The sequence below is a fragment of the Mobula hypostoma genome, chromosome 26, assembly GCF_963921235.1.
Source record: "Mobula hypostoma chromosome 26, sMobHyp1.1, whole genome shotgun sequence".
In the NCBI taxonomy this organism is placed as follows: domain Eukaryota; kingdom Metazoa; phylum Chordata; class Chondrichthyes; order Myliobatiformes; family Myliobatidae; genus Mobula; species Mobula hypostoma.
In genome coordinates, this window is record NC_086122.1 from 2,879,208 (window position 1) to 2,905,374 (window position 26,167).

The 26,167-nt window shown below is 43.7% G+C and overlaps 1 protein-coding gene across 7 annotated transcripts in view; it reads left to right on the forward strand.

The window, feature by feature from the left end:
- Positions 1–26,167, forward strand: part of LOC134338213 (adhesion G protein-coupled receptor B2-like) — a 1,212,788-nt gene that overhangs the window by 748,600 nt on the left and 438,021 nt on the right. For all 7 annotated transcript variants that reach the window (XM_063033890.1, XM_063033884.1, XM_063033886.1 and 4 more), the window contains one exon: positions 415–458. In XM_063033890.1, the coding sequence (XP_062889960.1) occupies positions 415–458 (44 nt within the window). The remainder of the gene's footprint in view (positions 1–414; positions 459–26,167) is intronic.

The following is a 26,167-nucleotide window of genomic DNA, read 5'->3' on the forward strand; positions in this document are numbered from 1 at the left end:
TTAGTGTGGTCTTTCACTGATTCTATTGTCCACCCTGTTTGGTGTGGTCTTTCATTGATTTTATTGTCCACCCTGTTTGGAGTGGTCTTTCATTGATTTTATTATGATCATTGGATTTACTGAGTATGCCTGCAAGAAAATGAATCTGAGTTGTATATGGTCACGTATATGTAGTTAGATGATAAATTTACTTTGAATGTTTACCTATACTCATTCTGCAGAACCTTATCCCTTGTTCTACCTATGTTGTTTATACCAACAGGCCAATAACCTCTGGCTGTTCACCCTCCTCCTCACCATTGTTCTACAACTATTCAGAGACATCCTTGCCCCTGGCAGCAGGGAAGCAGTTGTTTTCCTTTTAACAATTTAAGTAATTGTATTAACAATATATGTTCATTTTTATCATTACAGGGAACATCTGACCCACACTGTGTTGTTTGGGACAATTCCAAAACGTAAGTGTCAAAACTGGTAACTCTTCTCAAACAACATACGGATGTTTATCCTACTCATATTGTTTAATTTGAATATAAACTACTACATGAAATAGACACAGAAGCATATTTTACTAGTGTTCTCTTGTTATGCATCATTACCAACAGATTGTTTTCCTTCTGTTACTGAATTTTATTACATGGGTTTTAAGGATAGAAATTATTTTAAATTATTCCCATATAACAATGTCTGTCAGTTTATGTTCCTCCTCTCTTCGGTCTTCATGTATTGAGTCTGCTTACCTCCCATATTTATTCCTTTAAGCCCTTCCATTATTATCTCAATGCCAGGCTGGATCCATTTATATCTTTCTTTTGCTTCTTCCCTAACTGTTTGATTAATTTAAATTCTTTACACCCTTTGCTCATTCCAAACTGTTAATCTCATCTATGATAGCCTCTCCTCAACACTTTTAACTTTCAGTCCTTGAACTTCATTCCCCACAATGTCTCTCTCTTTCTTTATAAACGTTTGTTTTTGCGAGAAGCATTGTTTCCTTCAATCGTTGAATATGATAAACTGCTCTGGATGTTTCTTTTGCATGTATTTACTACAGTGTGGCTGATAATATGACTGGTAGAGCTTATCTTGAAAAGTCCTTCTCTGTACAGCTCTCCAATTACCTGGATCACATAATCAGCAAGAGCTAAGACACCTGTGTGAAAATAAGCTAAAGATTTCACTTTCACTAGGCCATATTTTATCAAAGTGAAATTATCCTTATGCCTCTTGACTATGTATCATTTTAATTCAGTGTCCTTAAACATTGTTATTATATTAAACTGCATATGAATTATAGAAGAAGAAAAAATTACATAGCACTATATATCTCAATTACAATAATAATGTGAAAGTAAAAGCATTTGAGTGAACACACAGGATATTTCAAAGGATTTGTCTTGTATTATCAATTAATATGCCATTTGGTGAGAATTAATCATAAGTCATACAACAATAGGTCAGTTTTTGAAATCATATGGTAATTATTTCATTAATCACAATAGGAAACTGAATAACACAACACTTGTTTCATTAGGAAATTAGAAGCTATGAGGCTTATTTCTTGATTCATTATTTGGGAATTAGGGACTTAATAACTTCTAGCTGCTAAGTTCAGCTCCTCCCTTGCACTTGTTTGAGTCTGTGCCAGACTATTCAGAAGCTTGACAGGGTATGTGACACCAAATTAAGCTTGTATACAAGTTATTCCATTCCTCAAAACCTTTATTTTTGTAATCTACTTCAGTGATGTAGCAATCCGCAGACTCTGTGTTACTCTACCTTTGGAATCTTGCATAACCCCACTTATTGTAGCATCATTATCAGTGGTCATGTTTTTGAGTGTTTAAGGTTCAAATCCAGACTTCCCTCTAGTGATTCTTTAATCTTCACATCTGATTTAAACTACTCCTTAAAATGTTGGCAATATCTCCTTTAGTGGCTCAATGTAGGATAATATTCATGAAGGATCTCTTACCGCTGTCTGTACGTTCTCCCTGAAACTGCGTAGGTTCCTCCGGTGATCTAGTGGTCCAGCTTCCTCCCACAGTTTGACTCATGATTAGGATTAAACTGATTTGCTGGGCAAAGCAGCTTGAAGGGCCAGAAGGGCCTGATCTATGCTTTATTCTAGTAAATAAATAAATAGCAACGTAATATGTACCTTTACAGATACAGCTATTGTTTATGTATCATTCCTAACCTATAATCACTGAGTACCCAACAGACCACATGTACAATAACTAAGATGGACCACCAAGAATTTGATTGCCAGACTAAAGCAATTATAAGAGCACTATCAAGTTAATCAAGAAGCTATTGAAGAGTGAACTTATCCTATTAACACTGGAAAATTAAAGTAATTGTTCACGTTATGGAAATCAAAAGAATTCAGATGGTCGAAACCTGAACTGAAAGCAGTGAAAGCTGGTAACAGTCAGGAGGCCAGGGAGCATCTGTGGAAAGAGAAATGGATGACGTGTAAGGTCCTGGATCCCTCAGGTTCCAGGATGTTTCTGATTGCGTCCACAATATCCTGAAGTGGGAAGGTGATCAGCCAGAGGTCATGGTACATATTGGTACTAACGACATAGGTAGGAAAAGGGAGGATGTCCTGAAAACAGACTACAAGGAGTTAGGAAAGAAGCTGAGAAGCTGAATCTCAGGATTGCTGTCTGTGCCACGTGACAGAGAGTATAAGAATAGAATGAGGTGGAGGATAAATGCGTGGCTGAGGGATTGGAGCAGGGGGCAGGGATTCAGATTTATGGATCATTGGGACCTCTTTTGGGGCAGCTGTGACCTATACAAAAAGTACGGGTTGCACATGAATCTGAGGGGGACCAATATCCTGGCAGGGAGGTTTGCTAAGGCTTTTGGGAAAAGTTTAAGCCAGAGGGTGGGAACCAAACTGAAGAGATGGTGGAAGGGGCGGTTGACTCACAAATGGAGAAAGCTTGTAGGCAGTGTGAGAGGGAGGATAGCCAGGTGATAGAAAGGGATGTGCTCAGACTGATGGTTTGATATGTGTCTATTTTAAAGTAAGGAGTATCATGAACAAAGCGGATGAGCTTAGAGCGTAGATCAGTACTTGGAGCTATGATGTTGTGGCCATTACAGAGACTTGGCTGGCTCAGGGGCAGGAATGGCTTCTTAGAGTGCCAGTCTTCAGATGTTTCAGAAAGGACAGGGAGAGAGGCAACAGAGGTGGGAGTGTGACACTGTTGATCAGAGATAGTGTCACGGCTGCAGAAAAGGAGGAGGTCATGGAGGAATTGTCTACGGAGTCTCTGTGGGTGGAAGTTAGAAACAGGAAGGGTCAATAACTCTACTGGGTGTTTTTTATAGACCACCCAATAGTAACAGGGACACCGAGGAGTAGATAAGGAGACAGTTCCTGGAATGGTGCAGTAATAACAGGGTTGTCATGATGGGGGATTTTAATTTCCCCAATATTGATTGGCATCTCCCAAGAGCAAAGGGTTTAGATAGGGTGGAGATTGTTAGTTGTGTTCTAGAAGGTTTCCTGACACAGTATGTTGATAAGCCTACAAGAGGAGAGGCTGTACTTGATCTGGTGTTGGGAAATGAACCTGGTCAGGTGTCAGATCTCTCAGTGGGAGAGCATTTTCGAGATAGTGATCACAATTCTATCTCCTTTACCATAGCATTGGAGGGGGATAGGAACAGACAAGTTAGTAAAGTGTTTAATTGGAATAAGGGGAAATATGAAGCTATTAGGCAGGAGCTTGGAAGAATAAATTGGGAGCAGATGTTCTCAGGGAAGTGTACGGCAGAAATGTGGCAAATGTTCAGGGGATATTTGTGTGGTGTTCTACATAGGTACCTTCCAATGAGACAGGGAAAGAATGGTAGGGTACAGGAGCCGTGGTGTACAAAGGCTGTTGAAAATCTAGTCAAGAAGAAAAGAAAAGCTTACAAAAGGTTCAAAAAACTAGATAATGAAAGAGATCTAGGAAATTATAAGGCTAGCAGGAAGGACTTTAAGAATGAAATTAGGAGAGCCAGAAGGGGCCATGCGAAGGCCTTGGCAGACAGGATTAAGGAAAACCCCAAGGCATTCTACAAGTATTTGAAGAGCAAGAGGATAAGACGTGAGAGAATAGGACCAATCAAGTGTGACAGTGGAAAAGTGTGTATAGACCGGAGGAAGTAGCGGAGGTACTTAATGAATACTTTGCTTCAGTATTCCCTATGGAAAAGGACCTTAGCGATTGTAGAGATGACTTACAGCTGTCACAACCATGGATTCCGCAGTGCAGCAGATACAGCAATTGCGCTTGTGAATATGCACATGTCAGCAAATTATTTCATGTTGATAGTCTTTAACTCCATTCATTTCGTCATAGTATTTGTCAAGACTTGGACACAGCAACGCTTTGCTGCCTGCTTGCATTCCGCCTTGCCTGAGAAATTGGACTGTGGAGTCAACTGACTCTGAAGACTAGCAACTTATTCTTAGTTGTTCTTTTCAGCCGCAGTGTCAGCTTCGTTTTCCATTTGAAAGTTTTAGTTAATAGCCCTGATTGCCCGAGCATTTATTGTTTTCTTTTCCCTTTAACACTGTTCACTTTAAAGTCTGTGAACTATTGACCTGCTTCAGTATCTCTCACTCCGCACTTGGGTCATATCCGAACTGGGTGACAACATGGACTGAAAAGCTTGAGCACATAGACGTTAAGAAAGGAGATGTGCCAGAGCTTTTCGAAAGCATCAAGTTTGATAAGTCACCGGGACCGGATGAGATATAACCCAGGCTACTGTGGGAAGTGAGGGAGGAGATTGCTGAGCCTCTGGCAATGATCTTTGCATCATCAGTGGGGGCAGGAGAGGTTCCAGAGCATTGGAGGGTTGTAGGTGTTATTCCCTTATTTAAGAAAGGGAGTAGAGATAGCCCAGGAAATTATAGACCAGTGAGTCTTACTTCAGTGGTTGGTAAATTGATGGAGAAGATCCTGAGAGGCAGGATTTATGAATATTTGGAGAGGCACAATATGATTAGGAATAGTCAGCATAGCTTTGTCAAAGGCAGGTAGTGACTTATGAACCTGATTGAATTTTTTGAGGATGTGACTAAACACAATGATGAAGTTAGAGCAGTAGATGTAGTGTAAATGGATTTTAGCAAGGCATTTGATAAGGTACCCCATGCAATGCTTATTGAGAAAGCAAAAAGGCATGGGATCCAGGGGGAACTTACATTGTGGATCTAGAATTCGCTTGCTCACAGAAGGCAAAGAGTGGTTGTAGACGGGTCATATTCTGCATGGAGGTCGGTGACCAGTGATGTGCCTCAGGGATCTGTTCTGGGACCCCTTCACTTCGTGACTTTTATAATTGACCTGGATGAGGAAGTGGAGGGATGGGTTTCATAGAGTCGTACAGCAGATACAGTTGTACAGCAGGCATACAGAGCCATTGGGTGTTACAACAGATTCTGTCGTACAGAACCATAAAGTCATGCAGCACATAGAGTTGTACAGAACGATAGAGTCATACAATCAGTCTTACAAACTATAGAGTCGTACAGCACATACAGTCATACAGATCCATAGATTTGTAAGCAGATACAATTGTAAAGTACCATAGTCTTACAGCAAATACAGTCACACAGAACCATAGAGTCTTACGGCAGATAGTCATATAAAACCATAATCTTGTACAATAGATACTGTCGTACAAAACCATAATCTTGAACAACAGATATAGTTGTACAGAACCATAGAGTTGTACTGAGTCGCCAGATCAATAGGTCCGTAACCAGATACAGTCGTACTGTACCTGGGAGATTCAGTCGAACAAAACCATAGAGTCATACAGCAGATACAGTCATACAGAACCATAGAGTTGTACAATAGATACAGTCATACATAACCATAGAGTTGTACAGCTGATACAGCCTTACAGAACCATAGAGTCTTACACCAGAAACAGTCATACAGAGCCATACAGTCGCACAGCCAATACAGTCGTACAGAACCATAGTGTCATACCGCAGAAAGTGTCGTACATAACCATAGAGTCCTACAGCAGAAACAGTCATACAGAACCATAGGAGTCCTACAGCAGATACTGTTGAAGAGAACTATAGCATGGTAAAGCAGATACAGTCATACAGAACTATAGAGCCATACAACCAGTCATACCGAACCACAGGTTCATACAGCAGATACATTTGTACAGAACCATAGAGTTGTACAGCAGATACAGTTATACAGAAACTTAGAGTCACACAGTAGATACAGATATACGGAACTATAGAAGCCTACAGCAGATACACTCATACAGAACCATAGATTCGTACAGCAGAGACAGTCGTACAGAAGCAAAGAGTCGTACAGAAGATACAGTTGTAAAGAACAGTTGAGATGTATAGCAGGCGTACACAATCACAGAGTGGTACAACAGATACATTCATTCAGATGCATTGAGTCGTACAGCAGATGCAGTTGTACAGAATCTTAGAGTCGTGCAGCAGATATAGTCGTACAGAACCAGAGTCACACAGCAGATACAGCCATACAGAACCACAGAATCATACAACCAGTTGTACAGAACTATAGAGTCGTACAGCAGATACAGTCGTACAGATCCATAGATTCGTAAGCAGAACATTCATACAGTACCAGAGATTCTAACAGCAAATACAGTCAATCAGAATCATAGAGTTGTACAGCAGATACAGTCATACAAAAACATAATCTTGTACAACATACAGTCATACAGAACCAAAGTCGCATAGCCAGTACATTCGTACAGAACCATAGAGTTGTACTGCAGATATAGTCGTCAGATTAGAAACATAGAAAACCTACTGCACAATACAGGCCCTTTGGCCCACAAAGCTATGCCGAACATGTCCTTACCTTAGAAATTACCAAAGGTTACCCATAGCCTCTATTTTCCTAAGCTACATGTACCTATCCAGGAGTCTCTAAAAAGACCCTATCATATCCACTTCCATCACCGTTGTCAGCAACCCATTCCACGCACTTAACCACTCTCTGCGTAAAAAATTTAACCCTGACATCTCTGTACCAACTTCCAAGCACCTTAAAACTGTGCTCCCTAATCTTAGCCATTTCAGCCCTGGGAAAAAGCCACAGACTATCCACACGATCAATGCCTCTCATCATCTTATACACCTCTATCAGGGCACCTCTCATCCTCCGTCGCTCTAAGGAAAAAAGGCTGAGTTCACTCAACCTGTTTTCATAAGGCATGCTCCCCAATCCAGGCAACATCCTTGTAAATCTCCTCTGCACCCTTTCTATGGTTTCCACATCCTTCCTGTAGTGAGGTGGCCAGAACAGAGCACAATACTCCAAGTGGGGTCTGACCAGTGTCCTATATAGCTGTAACATTACCTCTCGGCTCTTAAACTCAATCCCACGGTTGATGAAGGCCAATGCACCGTATGTCTTCTTAACCACAGAGTCAATCAGCGCAGCAGCTTTGAGTGCCCTATGGACTCGGACCCCAACATCCCTCTGATCCTCTACACTGCCAAGAGTTATCATATTTGACCTACCAAAATAAACCACCTCACATCTATCTGGGTTGAACTCCATCTGCCATTTCTCAGCCCAGTTTGCATCCTATCAATGTCCTGTTGTAACCTCTGACAGCCCTCCACACTATCTACAACACCCCCAACCTTTATGTCATTAACAAAGTAACTAACCCATCCCTCCACTTCCTCATCCAGGTCATTTATAAAAATCACAAAGAGTAGGGGTCCCAGAACAGATCCCTGAAGCACAGGTTTAATCACATCCTCAAAAAATTCAATCAGGCTCATAAGGTACGACTAGCTGACTACTTCTAATCATATAATGCCTCTCCAAATGTTCATAAGTCCTGCCTCTCAGGATCTACTCCATCAACTTACCAACCACTGAAGTAAGACCCACTGGTCTATAATTTCCTGGGCTATCTCTACTCCCTTTCTTGAATAAGGGAACAACATCTGTAACCCTCCAATCCTCCAGAACTTCTCCCGTCCCCACTGATGATGCAAAGATCATCACTACAGGCTCAGAAATCTCCTCCCTCAACTCCCACAAGAGGCTGGGGCACATCTCATCCGGTCCCGGTGACTTATCCAACTTGAGGCTTTCCAAAAGCTCCAGCACATCCTCTTCCTTAATATCTACATGCTCAACTCTACAGTCTGCTGTAAGTCATCCCTACAATTGCCTAGATCCTTTTCCGTAGTGAATACTGAAGCAAGGTATTCATTAAGTACCTCCGCTACCTCCTCCGGTTCCATACACAATTTTCCACTGTCACACTTGATTGGTCCTATTCTCTCACGTCTTATCTTTTTGCTCTTCACATACTTATAGAATGCCTTGGGGTTTTCCCTTAATTCTGTCCGTCAAGGCCTTCTCAGAGCCCCTTCTGTCTCTCCTGATTTTATTCTTAAGCTCCTTCCTGCTAACCTTATAATCTTCTAGATCTCTATCATAATCTTCTAGATCACTATCATGTTAGAGATGTTAAAGATTGTTAGAGTTGTAACCAGATACGGTCGTACAGTACTAGAAAATGCAGATACAGTCATACAGAACCATTAAGTTGTACAATAGATACAGTTATATAATACCATTGATTCACACAGCAGATACAGTCGAACAGAACCATACAGTTCTACAGCAGATACAGTTGCATACAACCATGGAGTCATTCAGCAGACACATTCGTGCAGAACCATAGAGTTGTACAGAAGATACAGTCATACATATCGAAAGAGCGGTATAGCGATAGAGTGGTACAGATCCATAGAGTTGTATTCAATACAGTCATACAATACCAGAGACTGCTACAGTAGGCACCATCGTACAGAACCATAGATTCCTACAGCAGGCACCATCATACAGAACCATTTTGTCCTACCGCCAGCACCATTGTAGAGACCCATAGAGTCCTACAGCAGCTGGAGTCAAACAGAACCGTACAGTCAATAAACTCCAGTAATGTCCCTTCCCTCAATGAACAAACTCCAGCAATGTCCCTTCCCCCACTGAAAAAACTCCAGTAATGTCCCTTCCCCCACTGAAAAAACTCCAGTAATGTCCCTTCCCCCAATGAACAAACTCCAGCAATGTCCCTTCCCGCACTGAAAAAACTCCAGTAATGTCCTTTCCCCAACTGAACAATCTCTGGTAATGTCTCGTCCCCTACTGAACAATCTCTGGTAATGTCCCATCCCCTACTGAACAAACTCCAGTAATGTGCCTTCTCCCCCACTAAACTAACTCCAGTGATGTCCCTTCCAAAACTGAACAAACTCCAATAACGTCCCTACCCCCCCCTGAACAAGCTCCAGTCATGTCTCTTCCCACTGACAAACTCCAGTAATGTCACCTCCCACGTGAGAAAACTCCAGAAATGTCCCTTCCCCCTCAAAACAAACTCCAGTGTTGTCCCTTCCCCCTCTGAACAAACCCCTATGAAATCCCTCCCCCATTGAATAAACTCCAGTAATCTCCCCTCTCTCACTGAACAAACTCCAGTGATGCCCCTTTCCTCACTGAACAATCTCCAGTAATTTCTCTTCCCCCACTGATCAAACTCCAGTAATGTGCCTTCTCCCCCACTAAACTAACTCCAGTGATGTCCCTTCCAAAACTGAAAAAACTCCAATAACGTCCCTACCCCCACTGAACAAACTCAAATAATGTCCCTTCCCCCACTGAGAAAACTCCAGTAATGTCCTTTCCCCCTCAAAACAAACTCCAGTGATGCCCTTCCCCTCACTGATCAAACTCCAGCAATCTCAAAACCACTTCTCAATAAATTCCAGTCATGCCCCTACCCCACTAAACAAATTCCAGTAATGTCCCTTCCCCCACTAAACAGTCTCCAGTAATTTCTCATCCCCCGTCAGAACAAACTCCAGTAACACACATCAAAGTTGTTGGTGAACGCAGCAGGCCAGGCAGCATCTGTAGGAAGAGGTACAGTCGACGTTTCAGGCCGAGACCCTTCGTTAGGACTAACTGAAGGAAGAGTTAGTAAGAGATTTGAAAGTGGGAGGGGGAGGGGGAGATCCAAAATGTGCGTTGCGTGAATTTCCAGCATCTGCAGAATTCCTGTTGTTTGCGTTTTTAAAACTCCAGTAATGTACCTTTCCCCATGAACAAACCCAGTAATGTCCCTTCCCTCACTGAACCAAATTCAGTAATGTCCCTCCGCCTAACTGAACAAACTGCAGTAATCCCCTACCCCCACTGAAAAAGTCCGGTTATGTACCTTCGCCCACTGAACAAACTCCGGCAATGTCCCCTTCCCAACTGAACAAACTCCAGTGATGTCCCTTCCCCACACATAACAACTCTAGTAATGTCCTCCCCCACTATACAAACTCCAGTTATGTCCCTTCCCCCTCTGAACAAACTCCAGTAATACCCCTTCCCCCACTGAACAAACTACAGTGATATCCCCTCCCTGACTGAACAAACTCCAGTAATGTCCCTTCCCCCACTGAACAAAGTCCAGTAATATCCTTCCCCCAACTGAACAAAGTCCAGTAATGTCCCTCCCCCCCACTGAACAAACTCCAGTCAGATCCCTTCCCCCACTGAACAAAGTCCAGTAATGTCCCTCCCCCCGACTGAACAAACTCCAGTAATGTAATGTCCCTTCCCCTCTGAACAAACTCCAGTGATGTCCCTCCCCAACTGAACAAACTCCAACAAACAACAGGAATTCTGCAGATGCTGGAAGTTCAAGCAACACACATCAAATTTGCTGGTGAATGCAGCAGGCCAGGCAGCATCTCTAGGAAGAGGTACAGTCGAGGTTTCAGGCCGAGACCCATCGTCAGGACTCAGTGACTCCTCCACTGAACAAATTCCAGTAATATCCCTTCCCCCACTGAACAAAGTCCAGTGATATCCCCTCCCTCACTGAACAAACTCCAGTAATATCCCTTCCCCCACTGAACAAAGTCCAGTAATGTTGCTGTGAAGAAGGTGGCAAACATCAGGCGACATTACGAGACCTGCCATCGTGGAAATTTTTAAAAAATTTTTCTCCGTAACTTCCGCCACCTCCAACGGGATCCCACCACTAAGCATATCTTTCCCTCCCCGCCTGTCTCTGCATTCCGCAGGGATCGCTCCCTACACAACTCCCTTGTCCATTCGTCCCCCCCATCCCTCCCCACTGATCTCCCTCCTGGCACTTATCCGTGTGAGCGGAACAAGTGCTACACATGCCCTTACACTTCCTCCCTTGCCACCATTCAGGGCCCCAAACAGTCCTTCCAGGTGAGGCATCACTTCACCTGTGAGTCGACTGGGGTGATATACTGCGTCCGGTGCTCCCGATGTGGCCTTTTATATATTGGTGAGACCCGACGCAGACTGGGAGACCGCTTTGCTGAACATCTACGCTCTGTCCGCCAGAGAAAGCAGGATCTCCCAGTGGCCACACATTTTAATTCCACATCCCATTCCCATTCTGACATGTCTATCCACGGCCTCCTCTACTGTAAAGATGAAGCCACACTCAGGTTGGAGGAACAACACCTTATATTCCGTCTGGGTAGCCTCCAACCTGATGGCATGAACATTGACTTCTCTAACTTCCGCTAGGCCCCACCTCCCCCTCGTACCCCATCTGTTACTCTTTTTAATGCACACATTCTTTCTCTCACTCTCCTTTTTCTCCCTCTGTCCCTCTGAATATACCTCTTGCCCATCCTCTGGGTCACCCCCCCCCGTCTTTCTCCCCGGACCTCCTGTCCCATGATCCTCTCGTATCCCCTTCTGCCTATCACCTGTCCAGCTCTCGGCTCCATCCCTCCCCCTCCTGTCTACTCCTATCATTTTGCATCTCCCCCTCCCCCTCCAGCTTTCAAATCCCTTACTCACTCTTCCTTCAGTTAGTCCTGACGAAGGGTCTCGGCCTGAAACGTCGACTGCGCCTCTTCCTAGAGATGCTGCCTGGCCTGCTGCGTTCACCAGCAACTTTGATGTGTGTTGTATCGTGGAAATTTTAACAAGTTTACTGGGCAAGCAAGGAAAGATGAAATTGAGCGAATTAAGGCTTTTTTCGGAAAACAAACGTCATTTTTTGCCAAGAGAAGCAGTGAAAATGAAGGAAATACCCCTGCAAGCTACAAAGTCTTAAAAAGTATTGCAGAAAAGATGAAGCCTTTTACAGATAGAGAGTTTGCCAAAGAATGTTTACTGGCAGTGGTGGATATTGTTTGTCCTGACTTTTATAGAAAATATATTCATCCAAGTGGGAAGTATCCTAACTTAGTGGACCATGCAAAAAAGATGGCATCATTGTTTGGCAGCACTTATCCCTGAGCAATTATTTTCAAAAATGAAGCACACCAAGAACCATTTGAGAACAAGATTGACTGATGCCCATCTGGATAATGTTTTTCTCTTGGCATCAACACATCTGACATCCAATATTGAGAAGCTTTCAAGCAACAAACAGCATCAAGTTTCACATTGATTTATCAACCGTTTGCATTAAAAATTTCTTTTTTATTGTACTTAATTTACTACCATTCAATGCATCATGTTCATACGTTTTATGTTTAAAGATTCTTTGTGTTCTTTTAATAGATTCAAAAGCTGCCTTGATTGAAATAAATTGCAACTAAACTGAATTCTTTGATTACTAATTGGCATCCTTGGTTAAGCACAAAAGATTTTCTAGCATGCGTATTCATTAATTTGAGACAAAACATAACTAGATGTATTTAAATGGATAATCCCCATATTTCAAATTTTTTATGGCATTTATCTGGCCCACCGTCCGCTTATTAATACATGATCCGGCCCACAGAGGCAAAAAGGTGTCTGACCCCTGCTATCGAGTCTTACTGCAGATACATTTACACACAGACATAGAGTTGTCGAGCAGATACAGTCATACAGAACCATAGAGTCATACAACAGGTATAGTCATACAGAACCATAGAGTGATACAACAGGTAGATTCATACAGAACCATAGAGTCATATAGCAGTTGGAGTCATACAGATCCATAAATTTGTATAGTAGTTTTACAGAACTATAGAGTCATACAGAACCATAGAGTCATACACCAGATACCGATAGGTTATGAAGACACGTAGTCCTCTTTTATTGTCATTTAGTAATGCATGCATCAAGAAATGATACAATATTTCCTCTGGTGTGATATCACAAAACACAGGACAGACCAAGACTGAAAAAACTGACAAAACCACATAATTATAACATATAGTTACAAATAGTGCAACAATACCATAACTTGATGAAGAAGTCCATGAGCACAGTAAATTTCAAAGTCTCTCAAATGTCCCACATCTCACACAGACGGGAGAAGGAAGAAAAACTCTCCCTGCCATGCCGACCACAATGGGACTCTGAGTCATCCGAAAACTTTGAGCTCTGATCAGCTCTACGACACCTAGTACTGAGCGCCATCTCTGTTCGAACGATTCGACCTCCTTCTCAGTCGCCAAAAGCAGGCAAGGCCGGGGATTTTGAGGCCTACCCTCCGAAAGATTCCTGACCACACAGTAACAACAGTTGCGAACGAGCGTTTCAGAAATTTCTCCAGATGTTCCTCTGTGCTTTCACGTCCATTCTCCGTCAACTCAGAATTGTCCACGGCCCCTGTTTAACAGATACAATATCATTTTTCACCGGAGGGCTGCGCACACGCAGGCACGCCACCATCTTCTCCTCCCACCTTTAGTTATACAGATCCATGGAATCGTAGGTAGATACCGTCATAGAGTAGCAGAGTCTTACAGCAGATACAATCATATCAAACCATAGCATCTTACTGCAGATGAAGTCATACAGAACCATAGAGCTATACTGCAGATACAGTTGTCAGATTGATAGTGTTGTAACCAGATACAGTCATACTGTACCAGAGAGTGTTACTGCAGATACAGTCATCCAGAACCATTGAGTCACACAGCTCATTCAATCGTAGAGAACCATAAAGTTGTGCAACAGATGCAGTTGAACAGAACCATAGTGTTGTACAGAAGATACTGCCATATAATACTATTGAATCATACAGCAGATGCAGTCGAACAGAACCATAGAGTTGCACAGCAAATACAGTTGTATAGAACCATAGAGTTGTGCAGCAGATACAGTGGTACAGAACCATAGAGTTGTACAGAAGATACAGTTATATAATACCATCGAATCATACAGCAGATACAGTGGTACAGAGCCATAGAGTTGTTCAGAAGATACAGTCATACAGCACCATGGAGTCATTCAGAAGATACAGTCGTACAGCACCATGAAGTCATTCAGAAGATACAGTCGTACAGCACCATGGAGTCATTCAGAAGATACAGTCATACAGCACCATGGAGTCATTCAGAAGATACAATCGTACAGAGCCACAGAGACATACAGAACCATAAAGTCGTACAGTCTGTCATAAAGAATCCTAAAGTCATACAGCAGATACTGTTGTACTGAACGATAGAGCTTCATAGGGCTTCAGGTTATTGGAGTTTTGGGATCTCTTTTGGGGGAGGTATGTCCTGTTCAAAAGTGATAGGTTGCACCTAAACCCGAGGGGAACCAATATTTTTATGGGCAGGTTTGTTTGAACTGTTGGTGACTGTTTAAACTAACTTGGCAGGGGGTTGGGAACTGGACTGATGGGACTTAGGATAGGATAGATGGTAAAAAAGTAAAGGCAGCATGCAATCAGACTGTCAGGATGGTGAGATAAGTGATGGAACATAGTTGCAGCCAACAGGGTGAGTATCAGTACATTAGGGATGCAGAATCAAAAGGGGTAGCAACTACGACACTCAAGGTGTTCTTTTTCATGTGCGCAGTATAAGAAATAAGGTGGAATATTTGTTGCAATATTACAGATTGCCAGTTATGATGTTGTGGCCATCTTGAATCTGACTCTTCGCTGGATGATGGTTGTAGTTGGGAGCTAAACGTCCAAGGTTACACTTTGTTTCAGTGCGATAGGAATGTAGGCAGAGGGGGTGGTGTGGCTCTACTGGTAAAGAATGGCATCAAATCAGTAGAAGGATGTGACATAGGATTGGAAGATGTTGAATCGTTGTCGGCTGAGTTGAGAAACTGCAAACGTTAAAGGACCCTGATGGCATGTTATCCCAACAGTGGCTTGGAGGTGGACGACAGGTTACAACAGGAAATAGGAAAGGCGTGTCAGAAGGACAATGTTATGGTCGTTATGGGAGATTTTAACATACAGGTTGATTGGGAAAATCAGGTTGATAATGGATCTCAAGAGAGTGAGTTTGTTGTACAGTGAAGAGATAGCTTTTTAGAGCAGTCCGTTACTGAGCCTACTTGGGGTTCAGCTATACTGGATTGGGTGTTATGTAATGAACCAGAGGTGATTAGGGAACTTAAGGTAAAAGAACCCTTAGGAACCAGTGATCACAATATGATTGAATTCAACTTGAAATTTGATAGGGAGAAAGTAGAGTCTGATGTAGCAGTGATGTAACGATGCAGCTCTATAAAACTCTGGTTAGGCCACACTTGGAGTACTGTGTCCAATTCTGGTCGACTCACTATAGGAAGGATGTGGAAGCATTGGAGAGGGTACAGAGGAGATTTACCAGGATGCTGCCTGGTTTAGAGAGTATGCATTATGATCAGAGATTAAGGGAGCTAGGGCTTTACTCTTTGGAGAGAAGGAGGATGAGAGGAGACATGATAGAGGTATACAAGATATTAAGAGTGTTACGTACCCCGTAACTGAGTTGCCAAACCAGCAGAAATGGATCACTCAGCTGGAGTCTGGATTACTAGAACTAAGGAAGTTTTATTAAAGAAACAAGCAACACAGGACTCTAATCAAAAGGATAATAAATGCAACAGTTCAGCAATGATAAACACACATGTACACAGAATTAAGATAACAGGATCAATCAAGCTCTATCGTTGTCTAGGGGTAAATGACCAGTTTCAAAGTGACGCAAAGTTCAGCTCAATTTAGTTCAGTTCAGTTCACAGACAGTGGGGGGAAGGAGAGAGAGAGCAAAACGAATGAATATTCAAGGCTTCCACACAGACCTTCGCAGTCAGCTTTCGTGCAAGCCCTTTGCGATGTCATCTGAGGTCACCGACCGTGACCCCTCCGTTTCCAGATACGATTGTTTCTCTGCGGTGAACCCGGCACCCAGGCAAGGGTGGACACACACCAGGTTCCCGCCGATCGCACCTTTCCACCCTGAGCATCTATGGCTTGATCCCGCGATCAGCCGTCCAAAAAACTTCCCACCGACTTGTGGGAGACGCACCGCTTCCAGGGTCTCGTTACCTCGGGGTGTCGTGTGTGTCTTGCCATAGCGAACCTGTCCCTTTTTATCCCCCTGCTGGGGTATCGCCTGTCCATCACTTCAAACAGTTCAGGGTTCAAAGGGGGAGCCGCTCTTGACAGCTCTCCTTCCATTACTCTCTCCCGTCCCTTCATTAACATCTCCAAATGCTACTCCATTGTTTTCCTTATCTCTCTCTCTCCTGAAGACAGGTGGCAGACCACTGATCCCACTGGTGCCAGCACAGGCCAGCTAACATCTTAATCTATGTGTATTCTCGTCAAACTTCCCCACTTTTGAGGATTTTTACCGGGGTAAAAATTACAAACATGAATACATTATTTGATACACACAAATATACATCTTTATCAGCTATTTGGCTAATACAGTGAATATGAAGTTGTCAACACCTTGACAGACAGTCAGCAATCACATTTTCTGTTCCTTTTATATGTGTTATTAATAATCCCTTAGACCAGGCTCCAACTTAGCAAACTTCATAGTGGCCAAAAACACTAGGAGGGGGAGGGGTAGTAACCGCAGAGTTATTGCAAAAGTTCCTACAGTACCCCACCATCTCCAAGAGCCTTCTGAGGGCCCTCTTGTCTGTCGGGGTTGGGATGTCAGAGATAGCCCGCACTTTAGCTTGCATCGCTGTCAGCTGCCCCTGTGTCACCACAATTCCCAGGTAAGTGACCTTTGTGTGGTCGAACTCATTTTTTTCAAGGTTCACTATCAAGCTGACTTCAGACAGCTGTATTACATTGCCAATACACACCTCTGTGTTCGTCAGCCCTTTTGTCACTGAATTAACATTCTATAGGGTTTTTGCCCGCTAGGCTGGCCTAGTGTAACAAACACCACCCAACGTCCCAGTTCTTTGCATCGCCTCGGGACAATCAAACACGTGTGCGAGTCGCTTAATTACTTCTCCTAAAGAGTCGCTTTGTTCGGGGATTAAGGGAGAGACCTTATCAGCAGCGCTGACCAAAACAATAGCCTTCTCCCATCTGGTCGACACCATACTCATCTTTTCAAAATGGCTTTTTCTCTTATCGGGGGACTCTAGCTTCATTGATTTCCGCACTAACACCGACTAGGTTTGTTAGCATATCAAAAGCCTGTGACCGTCTCAGTTCGCGTCGGCCATAATCAATAACATCCTTCCTCCAGTGCAGCCGGTAAACCTCTTTCATGATTCCACCAACTGTTCCCTCCAGCACCTCAAAATGTCCACCGGGGGTACCTTGTGGGCCAGGTTAAAAATCTCATCCCCATAACTCTTTTGCACCACCCCCCATTCCTCATCTGCGGGTACGGTACTTGGTCTCCCTTTCTTCCTTAGCACTTCCTCCTCCGCACAATAGCCTACTGGTTCCCTTGTTAATTCTGTGTCAGAAAGAGCTGTCTCTGCCAAAACCATCAGCCCCTCGTCTTGCTCCTGCGCTTGCACAAATTCTTTCCTGGCTAATGCTAAGTCTGTCTCAGCTCCCTCACTACCTCTTGTTTCACTACACTCCTTCTTTTCACTTTCTACCCCCTTCTCGTACAAGGGTGGCAGAAACGTCTCAGCTAAATTTACTACCACAGTCCCATGATGAACCTGTGAGTCCATGGGTGGGGCCTCAATGCTGGCAGGCTGACCTGTCAATCTCACTGCTGGGAACACGATTCCCCCGGCGAGGTCATTACCGAGCAAGGCTTCCACGCCTTTTATCGGTAATTCGGACCTCACCCCGATCGTGACTAGTCCAGAGACCAGGTTGCTTTGTAAGTGTATCTGGTGCAAAGGGACGGCCTCTGTCCCTTCCCCAATACCTTTGACCTTGACCTCCCCAGTCTGGGTCTCTGAGCTAAACTCTAATACACTCTTCAGTATCAGTGACTGACACGCTCCCGTGTCTCTCCAGATCCGCACTGGAACTGGTCTTAACCCCTCCTTCACTGACACCAATCTGGCCGAGATAAACCTCTCGCGCCCTTCCTGAACTTTGGCAGACCTGTCTTGTCCTAGCGGTTCATTTACCAGCTCGATACAGCCAGTCAAAATCGCCGTTTTTCCTTTTCCCGTCTCCTTCATTGGGGCAAAGCACCTGGACGCAAAGCGTCTGACTTTCCCGCAATTATAACAGACGACCCCAGGAGACTTCCTACCAGACTGCTCCCGGTCTACCTTATCCTTCTCACTAGTCCCCGGCTTACTTTCTGACTTTCCTGGCAGACTCTCCCCGCCGTCCTGACTACCCTTCTGGTAGCATTTACTCGGGGCAAACTTCATTTTATGCGTCAACGCATACTCATCCGCTAACTTAGCAGTTGCGGCTAACGTGGCTGCCTCTTTCTCATCTAGGTAGGGTCTCATACCCTCAGGGACACAACCCTTAAACTGCTCAATCAGGATCAGCTGTAGCAGTCTGTCATAATCCCCCTCTACCCCCTTCGAGGTGCACCAACACTCACAATATGTCTGCATCTCACGGGCAAACTCTAAATACGTGCGGTCCCACTGCTTCCTCGCATTCCGGAACCTCTGCCGGTATGCCTCCGGGACCAACTCATAAATCCTGAGAACGGCCTCTTTCACCACCTCATACCTCTGGGCATCTTCCGCGGACAAAGCTGAGTAAGCTTGTTGGGCTTTCCCTTTCAGTACACTCTGAAGCAAAACAGCCCACTTATCCCTCGGCCAGTCCTGACTTGTAGCAACTTTTTCGAAATGGAGAAAGTACCGATCCACGTCGGTATCGTCAAATGGGGGAGCCAGCCTAACCTCCTGGGTTGCCCGGAACCCTCCACCTTGGTTCGGCACGGGCCCCTGCTCTGCCCTTATCCTTAACTTCTCCAGCTCGAATTCCCTTTCCCTCTGTTTCTCTTCTCGCTCCAACTGTCTCTCTCTCTCTCTCCTGCCTTTCTAACTCTTTCTCTTTCTCCTGCCTTTCCAGCTGTTTCTCTTTCTCCCACCTTTCTAACTCTCTCTCCTGCCTTTCTAACTCTCTCTCCTTCTCTTCTCGCTCCAACTGCCGTACCCGGAACTCGTGCTCGAGTCTCAGTTTTTCAAGCTGCACCTGACCGCGTCTCCAGCAGGTTTTTCAATAGACACCACCTCTAGCTCGCCTTGGGGAAACACACCTTTAGATACATAGTGCTCTACGATAGCTCTGTGTATCTCCTCTCTCCTCATTGTCGACTTTCCCTTAGCAAGATTCAACCGTTTGGCCACAGCTACCAATTCCGATTTCCTGGCATCCTCTAATGCCTCCAAGGTCGGCACCTTTATAAATTCCTCAGCCTCCATTTCTGCTGTTTGTTTTTTCTTTATTTCGGGAATTTTAACCTAATCAATTTACTCCGTCCCAAATTTAGCGTTCAAAATCGCGGACGAGAACCCCACTTATGTTACGTACCTCGTAACTGGGTTGCCAAACCAGCAGAAATGGATCACTCAGTTGGAGTCTGGATTACTAGAACTAAGAAAGTTTTATTAAAGAAACAAGCAACACAGTACTCTAATCAAAAGGATAATAAATGCAACAGTTCAGCAATGATAAACACACATGTACACAGAATTAAGGTAACAGGATCAATCAAGCTCTATCGTTGTCTAGGGGTAAATGACCAGTTTCAAAGTGACGCAAAGTTCAGCTCAATTTAGTTCAGTTCAGTTCACAGACAGTGGGGGGAAGGAGAGAGAGAGCAAAACGAATGAATATTCAAGGCTTCCACACAGACCTTCAGCTTTCGTGCGAGCCCTTTGTGATGTCATCTGAGGTCACCGACCGTGACCCCTCCGTTTCCAGATACGATCGTTTCTCTGCGGTGAACCCGGCACCTAGGCAAGGGTGGACACACACCAGGTTCCCGCCGATCGTGCCTTTCCACCCTGAGCGTCTATGGCTTGATCCCGCGATCAGCCGTCCAAAAAACTTCCCACCGACTTGTAGGAGACGCACCACTTCCAGGGTCTCGTTACCTCGGGGTGTCGTGTGTGTCTTGCCTTAGTGAACCTGTCCCTTTTTATCCCCCTGCTGGGGTATCGCCTGTCCATCACGTCAAACAGTTCAGGGTTCAAAGGGGGAGCCGCTCTTGACAGCTCTCCTTCCGTTACTCTCTCCCGTCCCTTCATTAACATCTCCAAATGCTGCTCCATTGTTTTCCTTATCTCTCTCTCTCTTGAAGACAGGTGGCAGACCAACTGCTGATCCCACTGGTGCCAGCACAGAGGAGATTTACCAGGATGCTGCCTGGTTTAGAGAGTATGCATTATGATCAGAGATTAAGGGAGCTAGGGCTTTACTCTTTGGAGAGAAGGAGGATGAGAGGAGACATGATAGAGGTACACAAGATATTAAAGAGGAATACATAGAGTGGACAGCCAGCACCTCTTCCCCAAGGCACCACTGCTCAATACATGAGGACATGGTTTTAAGGCAAGGGGTGGGAAGTTCAAGGGGGATATTAGAGGAAGGTTTTTTACTCAGAGAGTGGTTGGTGCGTGGAAGGCACTGCCTGAGTCAGTGGTGGAGGCAGATAGACTAGTGAAATTTAATAGACTACTAGAGAGGTATATGGAGTAATTTAAGGCGTGGGGGGGTTATACATTGTGGGCCGAAGGGTCTGTACTTTGCTGTACTATTCTATGTTCTATGTAAAAATCATTGGACTCTGGCATGGTGCCAGAAGACTGGAAAATTTCAAATGTTGCTCCACTTTATAAGAAAGGAGGAAGGCAGCAGAAAGGAAATTAAGACCAGTTAGCCTGACCTCAATGGTTGGGAAGATGTTAGAGTCAATTGCTGAGAATGAAGTGATGGAGTACTTGGTAATACAGGACCAGATAGGACAAGGTCAACATGTTTTCCTTCAGGGAAAGTCCTGCCTGATGAACCTGTTGGAATTCTTTGAGGAGATTACAAGTAGGATAGACAAAGGGGTGCAGAGAATGTTGTATGTTTGGACTTCTAGAAGGCCTTTGAAAAGTTGCCACACCTGAAGCTGCTTACAAAGTTAAGGGGCCACGATATTACAGAAAAGTTACTAACATGGTTAGAGCATTGGCTGATTAGTAGGAGGCAGTAAATGGGAACAAAAGGATCCCTGGCTGGTTGGCTGCCAGTGACAAGTGTTATTCCACAGGGGTCAGTGTTGGGACTGCGTCTTTTTATGCTGTATATGAATGATTTAGATGATTGAATAGGTGGCTTTGATGCCAAGTTTGTAGATGATACAAAGATTCGTGGAGGGGCAAGTGGTGTTAAGGAAACAGGTAGGATGCAGAAGCATGTCTTAGACTGGGCAGAAGACTTGACATAGACTTAGACAGAAGGAAAATGGGCAAGAAAGTAGCAAATGAAATATAATGGTGGAAAATGTAAGGTCATGCACTTTGGTAGTAGAAATAAATGTGCACCCTACTTTCTAAATGTGGAGAAAATTCAAAAATCTGATTTGCAAAGGGACTTAGGAGTCCTTGTGTAGGACACTCCAATGGTTAACTTGCAGGCTGAGTCAGTGGTGAGGAAGGCAAATGGCATGTTAGCATTCATTTCAAGATGTCAAGATTAGGAATGTGATGCTGAGGCTTTAGAAGGCACTGGTGAGGCTTCACCTCGAGTATTGTGAACAGTTTTGGGCTCCTCATTTTAGAAAAGATGTGCTGGCATTGGAGAGGGTCCAGAGGAGGTTCACAAGGATGATTCCAGGAATGAAAGGATTATCATACGAGGAATGTTTGATGGTTCTTGGTCTGTATTCGCTGGAATTTAGAACGATAAGGGTGGATCTCATTGAAACCTTTCGAATGTTGAAAGGCCTAGACAGAGTAGATGTGAAAAGGATGTTTCCCATGGTGGGAGAGTCTTAGAAAAGAGGGCACAGCCTCAGGATAGAGGGGCATCCTTTCAAAGCAGAGATGTGGAGAAATGTCTTTAGCCAAAGGGTGGTGAATTTGTGGAATTTGTTGCCACATGCAGCTTGGAGGCCAGGTCATTGTGTGTATTTAAGGCAGAGATTGATAGGTTCTTGATTGGGCATGGCATCAAAGGTTACAGTAGAAGGCCAGGAACTAGGGTTGAGGAGGAGGGAAAAAAAGGATCAGTCATAATTGACTGGCAGACCAGACTCGGTGAGCCAAATGGCCTAATTCTGCTCCTATGTCTTATGGTCCTCATTGTCCACCAGCATCATGACTTAGTGTGACAGGATTGTCTAGCTCTGATCTGATTAACATGCATTAATGGGGTCTGTCCATCGCACTTTAATCTCATTGATAAGTTTCCATGTAGCCCCGTGCTGCAGCTCCACCTAGTTACAGTTTCATTTGTGGGACGCCTTGTACTGACCCAGACCGGCTCTATACGATGCTTCATATTAGTGAACTAATGCTTAATGCAGTGAAAAAATGAGCTCTAGGTGTTAGCATCATAAAATCACTCAAGGTCATTCCTCCCTAACTACATCTTCTCTGGCATTATCCTTCCGTAGCCACACTGGCAAATGTATGATTCTACCATAAATCTTCCTCATGCAATGAAATCAGCTGTTGTATCAGATGAAGTTAAAAGTCTGCTTCAGCGGACATGCCCATTCATTGAGTGAAGAATTAATAATATTTACAATCAATTCGATCTATGTTTTGTTATTGCCACTCATGGTCAGTGATATATACATTTGTACTTAGGGTGCTGCTGACATACAGAGCAGAGATTTATATATTCCTGCTTCTAGAATTATGGTTTACTTCATGCAGCTTGTCACTGAAGATTACAAGGAATAAGTCCGTGATTAAGGAGCTTTATACTCATTGTTAGCAAATTCCATTTTACACACAATTTTAAAACACAACACAAAATGAGCAGAAAAATGTTGATGTTTTGGAAATCTTATTTAGACTGATAAATGTCTAATATGATAAGTGGAAATACTATCAGGATACATAGAAGGTGCCCTTTTGAACTTGAGATTGTTATTCATCCTCATATCAAAGCAAATAAAGTGTTATTCTGCAACTAACAGAGGCATTACTCAACTACCTGATGCATTGGTACTTGTAATACACAGGAGAGAATGCAAATGAATGGACCTTTTCAGGATCTGTAAGTCATCATGTTTCAGTGGTGTTCAGCTGTTGTTCTTCAATAAGTACACCATTCTTCAATCAGTACTGTAAGCCGTTGCAACAATATTCCACCTTACACCAGAAACCATAGGCTGTAGATAAAAATATGCAGTGATGTTAAGCATTCAATGTTTTAATGTAATGTAGGTTTTTCTTCATTTTAAAGCATTTGGATAAATTCTTTGAATTGCAATAGTTCCTAAGGTGATAATAATTCATCTGAAATTTTACACTATTTCTGCAGTCACTTGAAAGGAAATCCATAGTAAGTCATTCTACACTGTATTCCATGCACTGGTTGCTAAACTAAATAAATATTATATGTTTTCTGACTACTAAATGAATTGATTAAATGCCACATTCTCTGTCAACATGTTCATAACCTTGTGAGGTGTAATATGTTATGAATCCACTGGCACCAGGTAACAATAATGAAGATGGGCTAAAATCAATAGGAACTCTGACTCCACATGGTACCACGTTGTGATTTATTAGATTGTGGATGCTGATTATTCAGCTATGAGCATAGCAGGCATGCACAGCGATTCTGATATCGGTAAGAAAGATTACTGAACCTTTTGCAGTGTGGTATCATTAATGATCATGCTGCCAAGCAAGAAAATCTTTCCGCAGATGAGTAGTAGATTAATAGCTGCCTGCTTTGTTTCAGCTCGCAGATTGTTTAGAAAGCAAAAGCAAGCAGAGGATAATAGATTTGACCTTAGACCTCCAAAAGGGCTTCAACAGTACCCAGATGCACTTGTGGTGAATTAAACAGTCCGTGACTGGAAACAAGCTGAGCAGAGAGACTGTGACATCCATCAGCATGGAGGCTGATTTTTGAAAACTCATTTTTCAGGATGTGAGTGTCACTCTTGACAGCAACATATTTTGTACTTAAAGAAGTGATAATTCTGCAAGGTGCGGATACTCTCACAGTGTTATTAGGTGGAGAGTCCCAAAATGCCTGTGGTGTGATTCCAGGATGCTTTGTTGTGACTGGATCAAACAGTCAGCCTCTCCACATGGCTGATTACACACTCATCACCAGGAAGCAAACACACTGGAGCTACGAAAAGGGTTATTTTTGTCAACATGCACAATGACGGCATTTGCTGACAAGCCCAGGATAAGCCTTTGGTGGGCTTTTCGGCGCATTGAATTTATACCTTCCTCAAGAATAATTCCATCAATTTCATTCCTTCCTAGCGCTCTCTCCATGTCCACTAACTCAGCCCTGATTTCCCCGGCTGGTACCAGTTAACTCACCATCCAACTTGACTTTGGAATATGGAGGAAACTGGAGCACACAGATAAACTCAAGTGATCACAGGGGAAAATCCATGTAGACCGGTGGTCCCCAACCACCAGGCCGCGGATCGGTACTGGGCCGCAAAGCATGTGTTACCGTGAGGAAATGATATGAGTCAGCTGCACCTTTCCTCATTTCCTGTCACGCACTGTTAAACTTGAACATAGGGTTGCCAACTATCCCGTATTTGCCGGGAAATCCCATGTATTGGACTAAATTGGTTTGTCCCGTATTTCCCCCGCTAAAGTAGAGCATTCCTATGAAACCTTTCGTGCCGGAATGTCGTAAAGCGAAGAAGCAATTACCATTAATTTATATGGGAAAAATTTTTGAGCGTTCCCAGACCCAAAAAATAACCTACCAAATCATACCAAATAACACATAAAACCGAAAATAAATAACACTAGCATATAGTAAAAGCAGGAATGATATGATAAATACACAGCCTATATAAAGTAGAAATAAAGTATGTACAGTATAATTGGGAAGATGAAGGCAAAACCGATTTGTGGGAAGAAAAATCGGCACATATGCGCATGCGCACACAGGTGCCCGCGCAAGGCTTCATGGTAATGGTAGTCTGCCTGGGGTAAAGTGTCTCGGGATTTGACCTGCTACTTTTGTCCCTTATTTGGGAGTGAGAAAGTTGGCAACCCTAACTGTAAAAGACATAAAGACATGTTGAGGTGAGTTTAACCCTACTCGAACACCCCTTCGCCCCCCCCACCCCCGGTTGGCCGGTCCGCAAGAATATTGCCAATTTTAAACCGGTCCGTGGTGCAAAAAAGGTTGGGGACCCCTGATGTAGACAGCACCAGAGGATTAAACCCAAATTACTGGAGCTGTGAAGCTGCAATTGTTTCACCTCTGGTGAAGGAGTTATTGGTTGGTGTAGGTGTGGTGTCCTCAGAACATGGCGAGGAACCTCCCATGTACCTGCTGCCCATTTCCTTCCTAGTAATATTATTGAAATAACTCTGAATAACCTTTGTGCATTTTGGTGGTGGATAAGCGATGTCACATAACTACAAGGCAAATAATCTGCTTTGTCTGTATGGCTTAAATTCTAAGAAGATGTTAGAGCAGTATCCATCCAAGTAAGTAGCATCCAGAAGACCAGAAGGTCAGACGACCAGACGACCAGAAGACCAGAAGGCCAGAAGGCCAGAAGACCAGACGACCAGAAGGCCAGAAGACCAGAAGGCCAGAAGGCCAGAAGACCAGACGACCAGAAGACCAAAAGGCCAGAAGACCAGACAACCAGAAGACCAGAAGACCAGAAGATCAGAAGCTAAAGGAGCAGAATTAGGCTAATTGGCTCATCCAGTTTGCTCCGCCATTTTATCATGGTGATTCCAATTTTCCTCTCAGCCCCAATCTCCTGCCTTCTCCCCATACCTTTTCATCCCTGACCAAT